We start from the raw sequence: 17,813 nt of genomic DNA, 5'->3' as shown, positions 1-17,813 counted from the left end.
CTTTTGGTTTGGATAAATTCCCAGGAATGGGATGGCTGGATCGTATTGTAGGTCTATAATTCAGATTTCTGAAGTATCTCTATACTGTCTTCCACCCTGACTGTACAGTTTACATTCCTACCAACAATGGGTTAGGGTATCTTTTTCCCCACATCCTTGCCAGCATTTGTTGACTGTTGATTTCTGTATGTGGACTATTCTAACTAGAGTGAGGTGAAACCTGATTATGGTTTTGATTTGTGTTTCCCTGATGGCTAGTGATCCTGAGCATTTCCTCATATGTCTGTTGGCCATTTGAATTTCTTCTCTTGAAAAATGCCTTTCAAGTCCTTTGCTCATTTTTTCACTGGATTGTTTGTTTAGTTGTTGAATTTCTTGAGCTCTTTATAGATTCTGGAGTTAATCCTGTATTAGCTGCATAGTTTGCAAATATTTTCTCCCATTCTGTCAGTTGCTCCTTCACTTTGCTGAGTATTTTTTTTTTCAGTGCAGAAGCTTCTCAGCTTGATGTAATCCCATTTGTCAGTTTTGGCTTTGATTGCCTGTGCTTCTGGGGTCTCTTGCAAGAAGTCTTTATCTATGCCAATGTGTTGCAGAGTTTCCGCAATGTTCTTTAATGATTTGATGGTATCAGGTCATAGATTTGGTCTTTGATCCATTTTGAGTGGATTTTTATGTAAGGTGTAAGGTAGGGGTCTAGTTTCATACTTCTGCAGATGGAGATCCAGTTTCTCAGCACCATTTGTTAGAGACTGTCCTCATTCCAGGGATTGATTTTAGCTCCTTTGTCAAAGATAAAGTTGGTTGTAGATGCATGGCTTCATTTCTGGAGTGTTTTATTCTATTTCATTGGTCTACAAGTCTGTTTTTGTGACAGTGCCAGGCTGTTTTGATTGTAACTTCCCTGTGGGATGTGTTGAAATCAGGGATTGTGATGGCCCTGGCTTTGTTTTTGATATATAAGATTGTTTTAGATATTCGGGGTCTCTTGTGTTTTCATATGAATTTTAACATCATTTTTTTCTAGATCTGCAAAGAATGTCATTGATATTTTGGTTGGGATTGCAATCTGTATATTATAATCTGTAAATTGCTTTTGGTAGTATGGACATTTTGATGATGTTGATTCTTCCAATCCATGAATATGGAAGATTTTTCCATTTTTTAATGTCTTCTATTTCTTTATTTAGTATTGTAATTTTCATCATAGAGATCTTTGACATCCTTAGTTAACTTTATTAAAAGGTATTTGATTCTTTTTGGAGGTATTGTGAATGTGATTGATCTTAGAAGTTCTTTCTCAGCCATGATGTTGTCTGTGTATACAAAGGCTTTTGATTTTTCTGTATTGATTTTATATCCTGCCACTTTACCAAACTCTTTTATGAGCTCCAGTACTCTGTCAGTGGAGTTTTTCTGGATCCTTTATATATAGGATCATGTCATCTGAAAATATGGAGAGTTTGATTTCCTCCTTTCTAGTTTGTATCCCTTTGATTTCTATTTCTTGCCTAATGGCTCTGGCTAAAACTTCCAGGACTATATTAGACAGCAATGGTGAGAGTGGGCATCCTTGTCTAGTTCAAAATCTCAGGGTGAATACTTTCAGATTTTTCTTCATTTAGTAGGATGCTGGCTGTGGGTTTGTCATAAATTGCCTTGATTGTGTTGAGGAACGTTCCTTCTATACCCAATTTGTTTAGTTTTCATCATGGAAGACTGTTGTGTTTTATCAAATGCTTTCTCTGCATCTATTGAGATAATCATATGGGTTTTGTTCTGTAGTTTGTTAATGTGATGTATAACATTGATTGATCTGTGAATGTTGAACCATCCGTGCATACCTGGGATAAATCCTACTTGGTCCGGGTGAATGATCTTTCATCATGTTGGATTTGATTAGCTAATATTTTGTGGAGGATTTTTGTGTCTTTGTTCATCAGGGAAATTGGTCTTTAGTTCTCTTTCTCTGCTATCTTTTTCTGGCTTAGGAATTAAGGTGATGCAGGCTTCAAAGAAAGAGTTTGGGAGGATTCCCTCTGTTTCACTGTTTTGAATAACTTGAGAAGCATTGGAATTAGTTCTTTAAATGTCTGGTAGAGTTCAGCAGTGAAGCTGTCCAATCCTGGGTTTTCAAACAGAAACTGAAAGAATTTGCCTTTTAAAATTTTAAATATTTATTTTATTTATTTGAAAGGCAGAGTTACAGAGAGAGAGGAAGAGATAGAGATTTTCCATTCACTGGTTCATTCCCCAAATGGTCATAATAGTTGGTGTTGGGCCAGGCCAAACCCAGGAGCTGGGATCTTCATCTGGATCTCCCACGTGAGTGTAGAGGCCCAAGGACTTGGGCCATCTTCTGCTGTTTTCCCAGACTTATTAGCAGGGAGCTGGATCAGAAGTAGAGAAGCTGAGACTTGAACCAGCACCCATATGGGATGTTGGCATTGCAGGTGGCAGCTTAACTTACTACTCCACAATATTGGCCCCTAAATTTGTCTTTTAATTTCACTTTATGCAAACTTTTTGAAGTACCCTTCTAACAGGTGTGTACAAGCACACACATACATACATACAGAGCCATACTGCATGTGTATATGTAGTATGTTACAAGTAATGTGTTCATATGTTTATAATGAAAAGTATTTAGAGACTGAAAACTGTGCAACATTTGTTGAATTTCTGTGAATTGTATTGGTTCTCTGAGAATGCAGTTGTGTAAATGGATTTGCCCAGATAGCATGGCTAAGCTTTCTTGCAGCAGTGGTAGACCCAGGGAATTGGGCTTAAGAAACAGGGAGTGACCGGAGACCACGTATTTCCTTTGGGGCACTCTCTTTTTGTGTGTTTACAAGTGAAGGCCATGATTAGAATTGAGATGTCATCGCAGCAAGAATATCTGTGTAGTTTTCTTCCTTCCTCCCCAGAGACACTTTCATTAAATTCCCATTTTGAAAACAATTAGGCAAGAATTGCCATTCTTAGCCAGTCTGTAATTCAGGGACAGTGTCCCAATAACAGCTTTTGTTTTCTGGAAACTGCTGTTTTGAGGATTCAAGGTTGGTGGCTGCATACTCTAGAGATTAATTCCTTATCTATATTTCCCCTGAACTTTTTTATTTTCTCAAATACAGAAAGAAACAAGTTTCTAAATGATGTAGAAGTAGGAGACTGTGTAATCTGCCATTCATGTTCACAGAGGTGTTGTAAGATTTGAGCTGTGCATTCTCTCATGGGTCTGTTGTGCTGTATGGACAAAGCATTATATGTGACTCAGATACTGGTTCTGCTTCAGTGAATGAGCCTCCCTCTCAGATACTGCAGTGGGTTATCCCTAAGCCAGGTGAAGACTATCTCTCTTGGTTCAGTTTCTCTGACAAGAAGTATTAAGAAGCACTATAAATGTCTCTATTTGTTTTTCCACATTCTCTGCCTGCCTGTCCAATCCTGGGTTTTCAAACAGAAAGTGAAAGAATTTGCCTTTTTAAATTTTAAATATTTATTTTATTTATTTGAAAGGCAGAGTTACAGAGAGAGAGGAAGAGATAGAGATTTTTCCTCTTCCTTCTTCCGTTCAGTTTTCCTACATGCATTATTGATTTCTCTCCATGCATTAGTCATTATAATTAAGGATACGTGAAATTAAAATAGATAGAACTGTTTAGGAAAACATTTGAAGTTGAAGCTGTGCATATCCTATGGCCCATATACTTGAGTGCTATATACCCTAGAGACACTTGTGCATGTATCTACCTGGGTACATTATAAATGTTTTCATAACAGCATTGTTGATAGCAGCCATAAACTGGGTCCATTTAAAATGTTATCTTCAGTAGAAGGGGTACATTATTGGAATATTTTCTAATGGCAGAATACTATGCAGCAATGAAAATGAGTGAACAACTATTGTGTGCAGCAATACGGATGGGTCTCATAAACAAAAGACTGATTATGTGGGCTTTATTCTCTGTAACCTATCAACAGGTAATGACATGTATGTGCTTAGGAAGTGGATTTGATATAGAGTGGGAGTATAGGGAGTCTATGCTGGAGACAGGGCACCTGTAGGGAGGCACTTGCAATGGTCCTGAGATAAAACACTGTGCCGTACTCAGGCAGTGGCAGTAGTGCAAGAGAGAATGGCATGGACTATTGAGGGATACTGGATGTAAAATAAATACAGGGCTGACTGGTTGGATGTTTGAATTGATTGCAGAGAGGGAGCCAGATAATATGTTGAGATTCCAATCTATGGATTAGATTTCTTTTTTTTTTTTTTTTTTTTTGACAGGCAGAGTGGACAGTGAGAGAGAGAGAGACAGAGAGAAAGGTCTCCCTTTGCCGTTGGTTCACCCTGCAATGGCCGCCGCGGCCGGCGCGCTGCGGCCGGCGCACCGCGCTGATCCGATGGCAGGAGCCAGGAGCCAGGTGCTTTTCCTGGTCTCCCATGGGGTGCAGGGCCCAAGCACCTGGGCCATCCTCCACTGCACTCCCTGGCCACAGCAGAGGGCTGGCCTGGAAGAGGGGCAACCGGGACAGAATCCGGCGCCCCGACCGGGACTAGAACCCGGTGTGCCGGCGCCGCTAGGCGGAGGATTAGCCTAGTGAGCCACGGCGCCGGCCTGGATTAGATTTATAATCTATGGCTTAGATGGATGATTATGTCATCAACTGAGCTCAAAAGAGGACTAAAGTTTGGAGCTGCTAGATAATCTGTATGACATTCATCTTCAAGACCTTGGGCAGCTTATTTAACTTCTATTTAACACAGTTTCTTCTTATGTAAACATGAGATAATATTTTTAAAACCATGAATATCAACTTCCTAAGAAAGCACATTGTCATCTGATGCAGAACATGCGTTACTGTACAGTTTATTGAGGAGTAAGGGTAAACCAGAGTATGTAATATCATAAATGTGATGCAGTCTTTTTTTTAGGCTGAACAGAGATAAAAGGGAGGTATGGGAAAACTTGAATTATGCCTGGTCTTTTGAGGGAAACAGCACATACACTACAAGTGTGGGGCAGGAAGAATGTCTTAGGATTGAAGGCACAAAGAACTGAAATTACATAGTGTAAGGAGAGGGAAATGAAGAGGTAATTAGTCTAAATGAAGGGCAAGCCAGATGTTAGCATGTACCCTTGCTGAAAATGGTTCCTGCTAGCACAAAATCCTCTAGAAATAGTATATATTTATATGAAAATAAAACTAGGGACAGGTGTTTGGTATAGCAGTTGAGACACTGCATGAGATACCAACATTCTGTGTCGGAGTGCCTGGCTGGGAGTCCTGGCTCTGCTTCCAGTCTGCCTTGCTCATGCATACCCTGGGAGACAGTGAGTGATTGCGCAAGAGCTTGGGTTGGTACAACTGTGTGGGAGACCCAGATTGACTGGCAACTTGGATTGAATTCCAGGCTCCTGGCTTCTGCCTGGAATAGTTCTGGCTATTACAGGAATTTGCAGAGTGAATCAACAAATGAAAGTTTTTTCTGTCTGCATCTCTCTCTGAGTAAGCAAATAAAATAATGGTCAAGGCCTTATTAATTTTTTTTGGTGATCAGCAAAGTAACATTTTATTATACAAAAAAAATTTTAATCACCGGATAATAGCACAAAGTAAATAATGCTCAGAGATTCTGATATTAGCATTTATGCTCTTTCTGTTTATCCATTTTCCATCCTTTTTGCTTTTTTTTTAATAGAACTGAAATGAAACTGTACATTGTTGATATGTCTTGCTGTGATTTGCATAGGAACTGAAATAGAGGCTAATCCTAGCAGGAGGTATTTAGGCTGCCCATGTGTCACAAGAAGAAAATGTCTGATGTGTTTTGTCAATGAGTTATTGAGGGAGAGCACAACATTTTCTTCTCTGACAGTCTTAAAATATAATAGGATAAACCCTCATCCCATTGATGGCGAGGGCATGACCCTGCTTTACTGCGCTGTTATTCTCAGATACATGAACAAACCCGGAGAGTGCTTTTCTGAGGACTTTTTCTCCCCAAAGTGGCAGAAGAAATATTGGTTAGAATATGATGTCAGAGAGACTTTTATTAATCCCTCACCTGTACTTGCCTTCAGTTCTGACGAATGCATCTCTCCCAAGAGTGTAAGACTGCTCAACTTCGCATTTTTCAACATAAAAATCCGTGTAAAATTCTACTTTGACTAATCCAGAATAAAGACAGCAAAGATTAGTGTCACTAGGATAAAGTTTTACATGAGCAAATCATTTTAAATGGGCTTAAATCTGAGAGATGGCAGCTGCATAGACTGAAGGTGTGTATGTCAGATTGGATGGGATAACTCTGTGTTAGGTGTGGAAGACGGAGGAGGAAGGGGAGGGAGAGGAGTTCTGAAAGTTCCTTTGATTGTGTGCATGATCTGATTGGAGGGCTGTTGCTGTCAGAGGATGGTCTAAGGAAGAGGTTACAGAAGTCATGTTGACTGAAATCAGTGTTTTCTCAGGATATCTGTGTGTCAGTGCATGTGGTCATGTGTAAATGGATATACAGACATGCAAATATACATTTAAGAGACAGCTTCCATCTCATTTCCATGTAGGTGGATGAAGGCAGAGAAATGTGTTTTATGAATATTTGTTTATGTTTATATTAAAAATTTTTTTGAGTGACATGGAATCCTTATACATTTTTTATGGGGTAATGTGAAATATTTTAAAACATATACAGTATAGACTTATCAAATCAGGCAGTTAGCATTTCTACATTTTCTTTGTGTTTTGAAACTATCAGCTCCTCTCTTTCAGTTCTTCATACAGTGTATGAAATATTATGGTGAATTAAAGTCTCCTGAGTTGTTGAACACTAGAATATATTACTTCTGTCTGTGTTTTGTACTCCTTTTCCAACCTCCCTCTAAGCCCCCTTCCCCTACCCTTTCCAGCCTCTAGTAATCACCATCATATGCTCAGATTGACTTTTAGAAGCTTGTATATATGGGGGAGAACCTACTTTATTTGTCTTTGTGCGTTTCACTTATCTCACTTAACATAATGACTTTTCATTACATCGTTTTTGTTGTAGATGTCAGGATTTCATTCTTTTTTAGTGGCTGAATAATTGAATATATATGTGTATATATATGTGTGCACACACATACACACACACAGAAATTTGTTGCTCACGGTTCTTGAAGCTGGAAAGTCCAGCATTAAGGACTCAGTAGGTTTGTTGTCAGGAAGGGCTGGCTTTGTTTTACAGAGAGCTGTGCTCTTACATGGCTGAAGGGATGAATACTGTGTCCGTACATGGTGGAGTGGGGCAACAATACTACTTTTTTAAGATTTATTTTATTTATTTAAAAGGTAGAATCACAGAGAGGGAGGGAAGGAGGGAGGAAGAGAGAGAGAGAGAGAGAATGAATCTTATATACACTGATTTACTTCCCAAATGGCTACAGTGGCCTGGGCTGGGCCAGGCTGAAACCAGGAGCCTGGGACTGCATGCTGGTCTCCCACATGGGTGCAGGGGTCCAAGCACTTCTGCCATCCTCTGCTGCTTTCCCAGACTCATTAGCAGGGAGCTGGATCAGAAGTGGAGCAACTGGGATTCCAACAGGTGCTCATATGGGATGCTGGCATCACAGAAAACAGCTGAAGTCACTGTAAATAAACGCTGGCCAAGGTTACTTCTTTCAACCTCTTTTGTAACGGAACAAAAGCTATTCACTTTGTTGAATATTTTCTGATTGCGTAGGAATTTTTTGACTTACTCACTTAGCAAAGGCTTATAGAGTGAATTTAGTGTAAGCATTGTGCAGAAAATGGGGGCTAGGAGAGTGTATAGAAGTATCAAAAGTGGCCTTTTAGTCATTGGTGCACATATAAGTGTTCATCTGTGCCTGTGGCTGGGTGCCATCAGAAGACAGGGCCTGTTACTTTTAGGATTAAGTGAAGACTGAACCGGAGATGCCTGCCATCTTGCTTCCCCTTATCCTTTGAGTTTGTCTCCTAACACATGGGAAGACTTTATCAAGGCCCCTGCCATGTACTGGGCATGTTAAGATAATTCGCAGCCCTTGACATTCAGTATTTCTCTGGTGGAATGCGTTGCCTCTGTTGACAGTTTCTCACTTGTCTATTTGTCCTTTCCACTAATCATTGAGAATCTGGGGAACAGAGACCTTCTCCCTCACTGTGGGCCTCTCCCACTCCCTCTGATGCTTATCATGCAGTAGCCCTGCAGTCAGTGTGTTGGATACATGAATGAGTGAGGCAAAGTTAGATGTAATCCACATCTGCTTCCTGATGGATTTCTGAAGGATAAATTTGCCATATATTCTGTTCTGGGTTTGTAGTTTATTTTCTTTCAGCATTTTGTTTTATTTTTTATTTTTATTTTTTTTAAGATTTATATATTTTACTTGATAGATTTACACAGAGAGAAGAGAGGCAGAGAGAGAGAGAGGTTTTCCATCCGATGGTTCACTCTCCAATTGGCCACAATGCTGGAACTGTGCCGGTCCAAAGCCAGGAGCCAGGAGCCTCTTCTGGGTCTCCCATTGTGGATGCAGGGTCCCAAGGACTTGGACCATCTTCCTCTGCTTTCCCAGGCCATAGCAGAGAGCTGGATCGGAAGTGGAGCAGCCAGGTCTTGAACCGGCTCTGTATGGAATGCCAGCGCTTCAGACCAGGGCATTAACCCGCTGCGCCACAGTGCCAACCCTTCAGCATTTTGAATCTATCATCCTATTCTCTTCTGGCCTGCAAAATTTCTGCTGATAAATCCACTGAAAATCCTATGGAAACTCCCTTGCGTATGAAAAGTTGCTTTTCTCTTTGCTGCTGTCAAGATTTTCTTTGTGGCTTTTGACAACTTTATTATAAGGTGTTTTGGGGTGTGTCTTCTTGGGTTTATCTTAGTTAAAGAGTATGTTGAACATCTTAAATTTGTATGCCTATTTCCTCCCTCGATTTGGGGACATTTTCTGTCATTATTTCTTCAGATAGGCTCTCTGCCCCTTTCTCATTCTCTTCCCCTTCTAAGACTCCCATGACCTGTAAATTGACGTAGTCCATGGTGTCCCCTCACCGAAGTCTCTCTTTACTTTTCTTCATTCTTTTTTCTTTTGCTTCTCTGACTCTGATTTCAGATGACTTATCTTTAAGTTTGCTGATTCTTTATTCTGCTTGATCAAGTCTGCTGTTGAACCCCTCCAGTGAGCTTTTTCATTTCAGTTATATTCTTTACTGTTAAATTTCTGTTTGGTTCTTTTTTAAAAGCATTATTTCTTTGTTGTTATTCCTGTTTTATTTTTTAAAAGATATATTTTATTTATTTGAAAGGCAGAGTTACACAGAGAGAAGGAGAGACAGAGATCGAGGTCTTCCATCTGCTGGTTCACTACCCAAATGGCTGCAATGGCTTGCTGGGCCAGGGTGAATTCAAGAGCTAGGAGCTTCTTCTGGGTCTCCCATGTGTATACAGATGGCACTTAGGCCATCTTCTGTTGCTTTCCTAGGTGCATTAGCAGGGAGCTGGATTAGAAGTGGAGCAGCTGGGACTTGAACCGCTGTCCATATGGGATGCAGGTGCTGCTGGCAGAGGCTTAATCTTCCACGCCACTGTGCCAGCCACCCCCATTTTAAAACAAGATAACTAGCACATGAAAAAACAATTCCAGAATCTCACCAGTCAGCCCACCTACAGATTATGGGGCCTCTCTGTCTTATTTGGGCCTGTATCTTCTCTTAGCTTGTGTGTCTAATTTCTGTTTGTGGTACTGCTTGCTCTGTAGTGCTGTGACAAGTCAACATGCTTGTTGCATCTAAAGTATTCTGCCATCTCCTTCAGCACGTTGAATCACTCCCTTGGCAGCCCCTCGTAAAGCCAGAATGTTGGGTGCACAGTTAGCTGTTACTCTTCCAAGGAAATGATGGGCAATGGGAATTTTTTCCTGACTGTGCTCTGTGCTGTCTTGGCTGGGAAGGGATTATCATGACTGATCACAACAAACTTGCTTATGTGTTTTTTCTTGGCTTCGCATTCACCTGGGAAGCTGCCACCTCCTAACTGGTGTTGGAGTTCACAAAGACCTTTGGTTCCTATATTGTTGTTAAGTTTGTGTCTCCTTAGGGGAATGAGGACTTCTAGATTCCTATTCAAGATTTATGTCACTCTCAAATATAAGCAAGTTCCCATTGGATGAAGTGGAGGAGTTAATTTAATATTGGAAGAACCGGGACAGAATTTGTAGACATGGTGACACATCTCTTTTTCTCTTCTGTCTCTCCACAGTCAAGGATTAATGAAGTCATTTCAGGCTTCCCATTCTCCGTCTCTGTCTGTCTCTCTTTGGTAATAGTGGCTAACATCTAATAATGCTTGCTATTTATCACTAGTTCTTCATGTTCCTGTTGAGTGTGTTAAGTCAGTTAATTTTCACCATGGTTGCTAAAGGAAGATACTATGATTATTTCCATTTTACCTGTGAGGAAACCGAGTTACAGAGGATCTGAATAATTTACTCACCTCATATAGAAGGCAATTGTTTCAGAATCAATTTTTTTAAAAGATTTATTTATTTGAAAGTCAGAGTTATACAGAGAAGGAGAGGCAGAGAGAGAGAGAGAGAGAGAGAGAGAGAGGTCTTCTATCCACTAGTTCACTCCCCATTAGCTGCATTGGCCAGAGCTGCTCCAATCCGAACCCAGGATTCAGGGGCTTCTTCCTGGTCACCCACGCAGGTGCAGGGGCCCAAGGACTTGGGCCATCTTCTACTGCTTTCCCAGGCCATAGCAGAGAGCTGGATAGGAAGTGGAGCAACTGGGACTTGAACCAGCACCCATATGGGATGCTGGCACTGCAGGCAGTGGCTTTACCCGTTACACCACAATGCTGGTCCCTGAATCAATTTTTTTAATTAATTAATTAAATTTTTAAAGAATACTAATTTCACATGTACAACTTTAGGAATAGAGTTGTTCTTCCCACCACACCGCCCTCCCACCCACACTCCCACCCTCCTCTTCCTCCCTTTCCCCTTCCCAGTCCCATTGTCCATTAAGATTCATTTTCAATTAACTTTGTATACAGAACAATTTGCATAACACACACAAATTGTTTGAGAATAAGTATCACATTTAACTCTCATAATACAACTCACTGAAGACAGAGGTCCTGCATGGGGAGCTAGTGCACAGTGACTTCTGTTGTTCATTTAACAACATTCTTATGTATAACGTCAGTGACCACACAAAGGAAAGCCTTTTGAAACCACCAACTCCGTCAGTATTTAGACATAGCCATTAGCAAATTGGAAGTTCTCTCCTCCTTTTAGAGAAAAGTACATCCTTCTTTGATGGCCATTTCTTTCTGTTGGGATCTCACAAAGATGATGCTGCATATAGAATATTTTTTTGCCACAGTGTCTTTTCTTTCCATGCCTGAAATGATCTCACAGGCTTTTCAACCAGACCAGGAAGCTTTACAGGCTGATTCTGAGTTCAGAGTGTTACTTAAAGCAATTGTCATTTTATGAGTCTGCTGTGTGGACTGCTTCCCATGTTGGAACATTCATAATCAATTTTTAAAAAGGCATTTTGCAGTAGGAAATGAGCATTTCCTAATTTGAATAAACTGTACATCTAATTTTAATAAAATCCTTTTGTGTTACAGAAAAGTCTGTGTATTATTTTATATTGATAAGTGGTAATTATGCTACTGGAAATGTCTATAGTTTACAGATTCAAATGCAGAATAATATCAAAGATTTTTTTTTTTGTAGGACGGAGTTCATTCAAAGAGGCAAGATTTCAATCACAGGGGCTGGATTTCTCAACTGCATTTTAGAAACTTTTGCCAGCACATTCTTACGACAGGGAGCCCAGAAGGTAAGCTTCTTTCTTCTTTGTTCAAACATTGATTTTAAGAAATCTTAGGGATCCTAGTAGGATATTGAATAAGGCTAATGAATAGACGTAACAAGTAAAATGTAGTTAATAAACTACATTGCATAAAATATGCAAAAATAATTGCCTTTGATAATTATTATGCAAATCCAAATCAAAGTATAACTAAAGTCCCAATTGTGGTCTATTAAATTAGAAATATGCCAATGAAGAATATATGGTATTGTGGATAATATTTACAGTATAATTAAGAGAAATAATTAGAATGAATAATTACATTTCCAGCATATTAAGGAGCTTCAAAAAATTTATAGGAAATTTATATTCTTTTTTTTCAATATCAATGTTTTATTGAAAATAGTACACAAAACCTACCCATAAGCACAGCCACAGGTGAAAATAACAAGGAAATCTTCTCACGCCTTCTATAAAAGCCTGACTTCTCTGGAGTAATGTCTTGCCCATCCCAGCAATGATGTCTTAGCGAACTTGGTTTCTTTTCTTTCAGGCTCTAAATGAGAGCAAACTCTTCTTGTGTTAGGGGTTAAGTTGAAAGTCTCTGGCAAATGAAAAGAGCCATATTTTTTAAAGGGCCCCAGTGCTTCTGTGGGCTTGGTGATAGATTTTGAGCTCAGCCAGTGTAATGAAATGCTTCATCATTTGAACAAACTGCATCCATCATGGACTGTTTGGAGTTGTCCTCTTTGTTGCATGGTTCAAAATGGAGACTATTTTTTTCAAAGTGTGCGTGGTCTGGGTAAGCCTCCTCCATGATCTTCATGTCTTGCATGGATCTTTGCAGTTACTAGAGTAGAAGAAGGTTTTTTCTTCCAACTTCTTGACTGTAAGGCAGTAACAAGACTGGTAGCTGGGGACACCACTCCAGCAGGCTGTCTGCTTGGGTTGTACTTTGAGATCCTCAGCACCAAACTTCGCAACCTTCCCATCCACACTTTTGTCTAGTGGGCTCTGTGGCTCTGACTTCATCAGCCAGTGGCTTCTTAGAGTTTTTAGAAGCTGGAGTCTTCTGAGAGCTGGAGGTCTCCATTTTAACTGATGCCTGACCTGACCTGACCTAACCTGAGGTCTTAGTTTTAGTAGTTTTCCAGATGGTCTATAATCTGTGCCAACAGCCCCAGGTAGCTTTTTCCTCTGGCCTCGGCATGGTCTGCCTGTAGAGCGTTGAAGTACAGAGGATTCTGGAGTCAACTGAGAGACACAAGAAGCAACACTATTGCCCCTGTAATCCTAAGCAGAGCAAGGTGGAGGCAATGAGTTGTGTTATCTTTTGATTTCATTTTCAATGAGATTTCTGAAACCTCTTAATATATAGTATGGTGACAACTATGTAATGAAAAGATGATAATAGATGTCTGTCAAGATTGATGTTGTGTTTTAACCCAATTGAGATGGTTCATGGCGCATGTTAGAACTGGTGCAGCCTGTTTAAACCTGATCTTGAAGGCTATGGTTGAAATTCCAGAAGGTCTGTTGTCACCTTAACTCACTCAGATGTTATTTCAAATGCTTCTGCTAAATTACAGTTCTTTTAAGATTAATTAATTGATTAATTTATTTTTAAGGAATACAGATTTTATAAGTACAACTTTAGGAATAAGTTACAGTTTGTGCAATTGTAAAACCCCCATGTTCTATAAAGTTACACTCTAAAAATAATGGGATTGATGAGAAAAATGATTTCTTTGTATGTCCCTGATTGTGTTGACTTCTTGTGTACTTGTTAAATCCTGTGTTATGAAATATGTAATAATAATTGGATAGAATTTTGTGGGATATGAGTCTATTAATGCGAAGAATGAAATTCTTTTTTTTTTTTGGGGGGGGGAGTTAACATTTAGGGGAATTGGGTTTCAAAGTTACTGTTCTCTAACATCAAAATTTGTTGCAGACTCCCATTTGTAGAAGCAATTTTTACTTTCTGGCCTATGTATAAACAAGTTACCTGTAGTTGGTTAATCCTTGTTCAGTTAATTCAAGTGCCTTGTTATTTGATCTACTGATTGATCTGAACCTATAAATGACTTCTGATCATACGGTGGTTGTATACATTCTGATCATTCTGATTCTGTGAGATACATGAAGAGAACATTTTTAGTCCCATTTTATTAATGAGAAGTGACTTAGATAAGTACACCCAATATGTAGATAACCTCTTGTCTGTCTTCTTTCTTGCGAATATATTTTGAGTAACAATGTTGCATTAGACATTGTGCTAAGTGTTGCTAGATTTACTCAAGGTAGAGAATTAGTAAAGGGTAGTAGTGCCTGGACTTAATCCCTACCTTTTGTGAACAAGACTTACCTCTTGCCACTTTACTGAGCAGTCCTAGATGAATGAAGTGAATTCTTGCCACTTAGCACCATGAACATCACAGCTACTGTTGTGTATTTGTGTTGTGGTCTTACTCCCTTTGTATTTATTAGGATTTTTTTGGTTGTAGGCAACAAAAACCATTTGAGGCTAGCTCATTGTAAGCGTACATTCTGCCCTGGGAACTGAAAGCTGCTAGGAGCCCAGGTGATATTCCTGGTTCAGAGCTTTTCTGTGAACCACACATCTGTTTTCCTCTCTTTCTTTGCACTCTGTTTTTTCTGCTCTTCAGGCTGTGTAGTGGAATGTGGCCTCCCTGCCAGCTGAAGTCTGGCTAACAGAAAGCCTGCTTATTTCTTTTCTTGCTACATTTTTTGGTAAGGACTCATGTTGGCCCTCTCTAGTTTGCATGATTGGAAGATTGGAAGTCAGGTTGTACAAGAGTGACTCCGCCTCCACTAGGACCAGGTGGACCAGGGTTGGGGAGCCCTTCTCAGAGAAAAGCGGTTGTGCAAGGGGCACATGGTGCGATCTCTCAGTAGAGTCTGATGTTCCTCAGGGCAGATGGGTTTTTTATTCATCTTGGTCCTGTTTTCCCCCCAACCTATAGTCTCTTAGGTGATAGTCCATACATTTATATGGAAATGAATAGAAAGCATAATGAAGTCCATAATAAGTTTTGGGTGAATATTATCTGAAAATAATCAAGTGTCTTTGACATGTTGAACTGGTAAACCCAATTGATTCCTCTTTATTCTCATTTATTATGCTCAGAAATAAGAGTGTATTTTTTCTGGGGCGGGAGTTGTGGCACAGTGGGTAAATTTGCTGTCTGCATTGCCAACATCCCATGTGGGCAGTGATTCAAGTACTAGTTGTTCTCCTTCCAATCCAGCTCTCTGCTAATGTGCCTGAGAAAGCAGAGGAGGATGGCCCAAGTGTCTGGGCCTCTACATCCATGTGGAAGACCAAGATGTAGCTCCTGGCTCCTGGCTCCTGGCTCCTGGCTTTGGCCTGGCCAACCCTCAGCCATTGCAGCCATTTGGAGAGTGAAACAGCAGATGGATGATCTCTCTCTCTCTTTCTCTCAACACTGCCTTTCAAATAAAAATAAATCAATCTTTTTTTCAAAGATATATTTATTTATTTGAAAGTCAGAGTTAGAGAGAGGGGAGGCAGAGAGAGAGAGAAAGAGAGAGAGGACTTCCATCCGATGGTTCACTCCCCAGTTGCCCGTTACGGCCAGAGCTGCGGCAATCTAAAGCCAGGAGCCAGGAGCTTCTTCCAGGTCTCCCATGTGGATACAAGGGCCCAAGCACCTGGACCAACCCCCTCTGCTTTCCCAGGCCTTCAGCAGAGAGCTGGATCAGAAGTGGAGCAGCTGGGTCTTGAACCAGTGCCCATATGGGATGCTGGCGCTTCAGGCCAGGACCTTAACCTGCTGTGCAACGGCGCTGGCCCCTAAAATGAATCTTAAAAAAAAAAAGAGAAGAATACATTTTTCTTGCTAACCTTTTTTTTTTTTTAAAGGTTTATTTATTTATTTGAAAGGCAGAGTTACAGAGAAGCAGAGGCAGAAAGAGAGAGAGAGAGGTCTTCCATCTGCTGGTTCACTCAGATGGCCACAATGACTAGAGCTGTGCTGATCTGAAGCCAGGAGCCAGGAGCTTTTACCCGTCCCCCAAGTGGGTGCAGGGGCCCATGGCCTTTGTGCATCTTCCACTGCTTTCCCAGGCCATAGCAGAGAGCTGTATCGGAAGAGGAGAAGCCGGGACTCAAACCCACCACCATATAGGATGCCAACACTGCAGGCGGAGGCTTTACTCGCTACACCACAGGGCCGGCCCCTCCAGCTAGCTTTTGTCTTTTCTAAATTTACTTTTGCCTTTGAAGAGACTAAATTTAATTAGCTTTTCAATTTTAGGAGACACATATGCCTAAGTGTCTTGTGCCTTTTATCACATGATAATGTTTTCATTATCACCTGAGCCTACATAAAGGGCTCCTGGGAAAGTCATTGTGAGTGTTGTAGGTGACTTTTTATTTTATTTTATTGAGAGGTAGAGTTACAGAGAGAGAGAGGGAGAGAGAGGGAAAAACAGAGAGAGAGAGAGAGGGAGATCTTCCATCTGCTGGTTCATTTCCCAAATGGCCACAATGGCTGGGGCTGAGCTGATCTGAAGCCAGGAGCCAAGAGCTTCTTCCTGGTCTCCCACATGGGTGCAAGGGCCCAAGGAGTTGGGCCATTTTCTCTTGCTTTCCCAGGCCATAAGCAGGGAGCTAGATCGGAAGAGGAGCATCTGGGACTTGAACGGGTACTCATATGGGATGCCAGCACCACAGGCAGAGGCTCAGCACCAGCCCCTGTAGATGACTTTATTTTTGCTTTAGGACTTTATCCCTAAGGCTGTTTAGTAGTGCTGAAGCTGGGATCTGATCTATCTATCTATCTATCTCCCCCCCCCCCCCCCCCGGCTTCCATGGAAGCAAAAGCAAGTGCTCAGGAATTTTGTATCTCGTCTCCTTGTTTGGGAATGAAAAGCTGGTGCTAGAAATGAAGACCCTGGCTCAGGTCTCTGTGCTCTGCGGGGCCTGTTCAGCTGCATTTTTGCTTTCCCTCTGCCACTCCCACGTGCAGTGTGAGGGCCATCCGAAACAGGCTGACCTTTTACGTGCCTCTCGAACCCAGTGTTCCTCCTGGAATGGAGGCTTGTGGGCAGAATGAGGACTTCCTTTGGAAGTCGAGTCAGCAGATGTGTCTTTGGAAGCTGAGAAGGAGAAGCCGAGTCCCTCTGCCTTCCTCTGTGCCCTAGCAGAGTCGCTTTGTTCCTCTAAGTTTCACCATCTACAGAGTGGAGATTTTAATGCATCCCTGCAGATGGCAATGAAAGCTGTTTCAAAGCTGTCAGAAAATGAGAACATAGATAAAAAACACAAAACAAGTTCTCTTTGTTGTAAGACTTAAGAAGAGTCATAATCCCGTGCTGCTGTGGTTGGAATGTAGTTTGTCCCCAGCAAAACTGATGTGGAGGCTTGATTCCCCCATGTCATGCTTTTGAGGTGGAGGGCAGCAGTGGATTGTACTGTTCCTGTGTACTAGTCTGTACAGAGAGTAATAGCTGTGTGCCTCACTCTCAGCCAGTGAGCACTAGCCAGCATGCCGAAGAGTGTGTTCCTGAATCTGAGAGGCATTTACCTGCCGCTTGACTCTCCATAAACTGTTTGTCAGCCTTGAGTTTGTGTTCTGGTGGACAGGATTGGCCCATGGTGAACAACAGAAGTTGGAATCAAGTGTCAAAAACGTGCCCAGGCAAGTAGCATGCAGGGTGCCAAACACATATTTTATTTAACATGCCTTTAGGTAAGCACATACATTCAAAAAACAGATCAAAGAAACACACACAGAGAGAAAGATCTGAGAGAGCAGAGATTGGTAGGCGTCTGGAACACAGGAAAGGATTCATAGAAATTTCTGCAGCCTAGTGGCTAAGAACTATGTGGCAGAGCTAGAAGGAACCCAGGTGAGAGCCAAGTCAGACCTCAGACTTTGGGATCCCAAGAGAAGGAGACAGAGATCACCAGCAGTTCTGGGGTAAACTTG

The 17,813-nt window shown here is 41.1% G+C and overlaps 1 protein-coding gene and 1 pseudogene across 2 annotated transcripts in view; one reads left to right on the top strand and one right to left on the bottom strand.

Annotated features, from left to right (window-relative positions):
* Positions 1 to 17,813, top strand: part of PRELID2 (PRELI domain containing 2) — a 94,487-nt gene that overhangs the window by 40,486 nt on the left and 36,188 nt on the right. For both annotated transcript variants that reach the window (XR_016236319.1, XM_051843459.3), the window contains one exon: positions 11,757 to 11,862. Coding sequence is in view for 1 of the 2 variants with exons in the window: in XM_051843459.3 (XP_051699419.1) it covers positions 11,757 to 11,862 (106 nt within the window). In the remaining variant the exon portion in view is untranslated. The remainder of the gene's footprint in view (positions 1 to 11,756; positions 11,863 to 17,813) is intronic.
* On the bottom strand, positions 11,884 to 13,057 carry LOC108176544 (thymocyte nuclear protein 1 pseudogene; annotated as a pseudogene).

This window comes from Oryctolagus cuniculus, chromosome 6 (genome assembly GCF_051225735.1).
Source record: "Oryctolagus cuniculus isolate XC-2025 breed Fujian yellow rabbit chromosome 6, ASM5122573v1, whole genome shotgun sequence".
Lineage (NCBI taxonomy): Eukaryota > Metazoa > Chordata > Mammalia > Lagomorpha > Leporidae > Oryctolagus > Oryctolagus cuniculus.
This window is presented reverse-complemented; position numbering and strand designations above follow the sequence as displayed.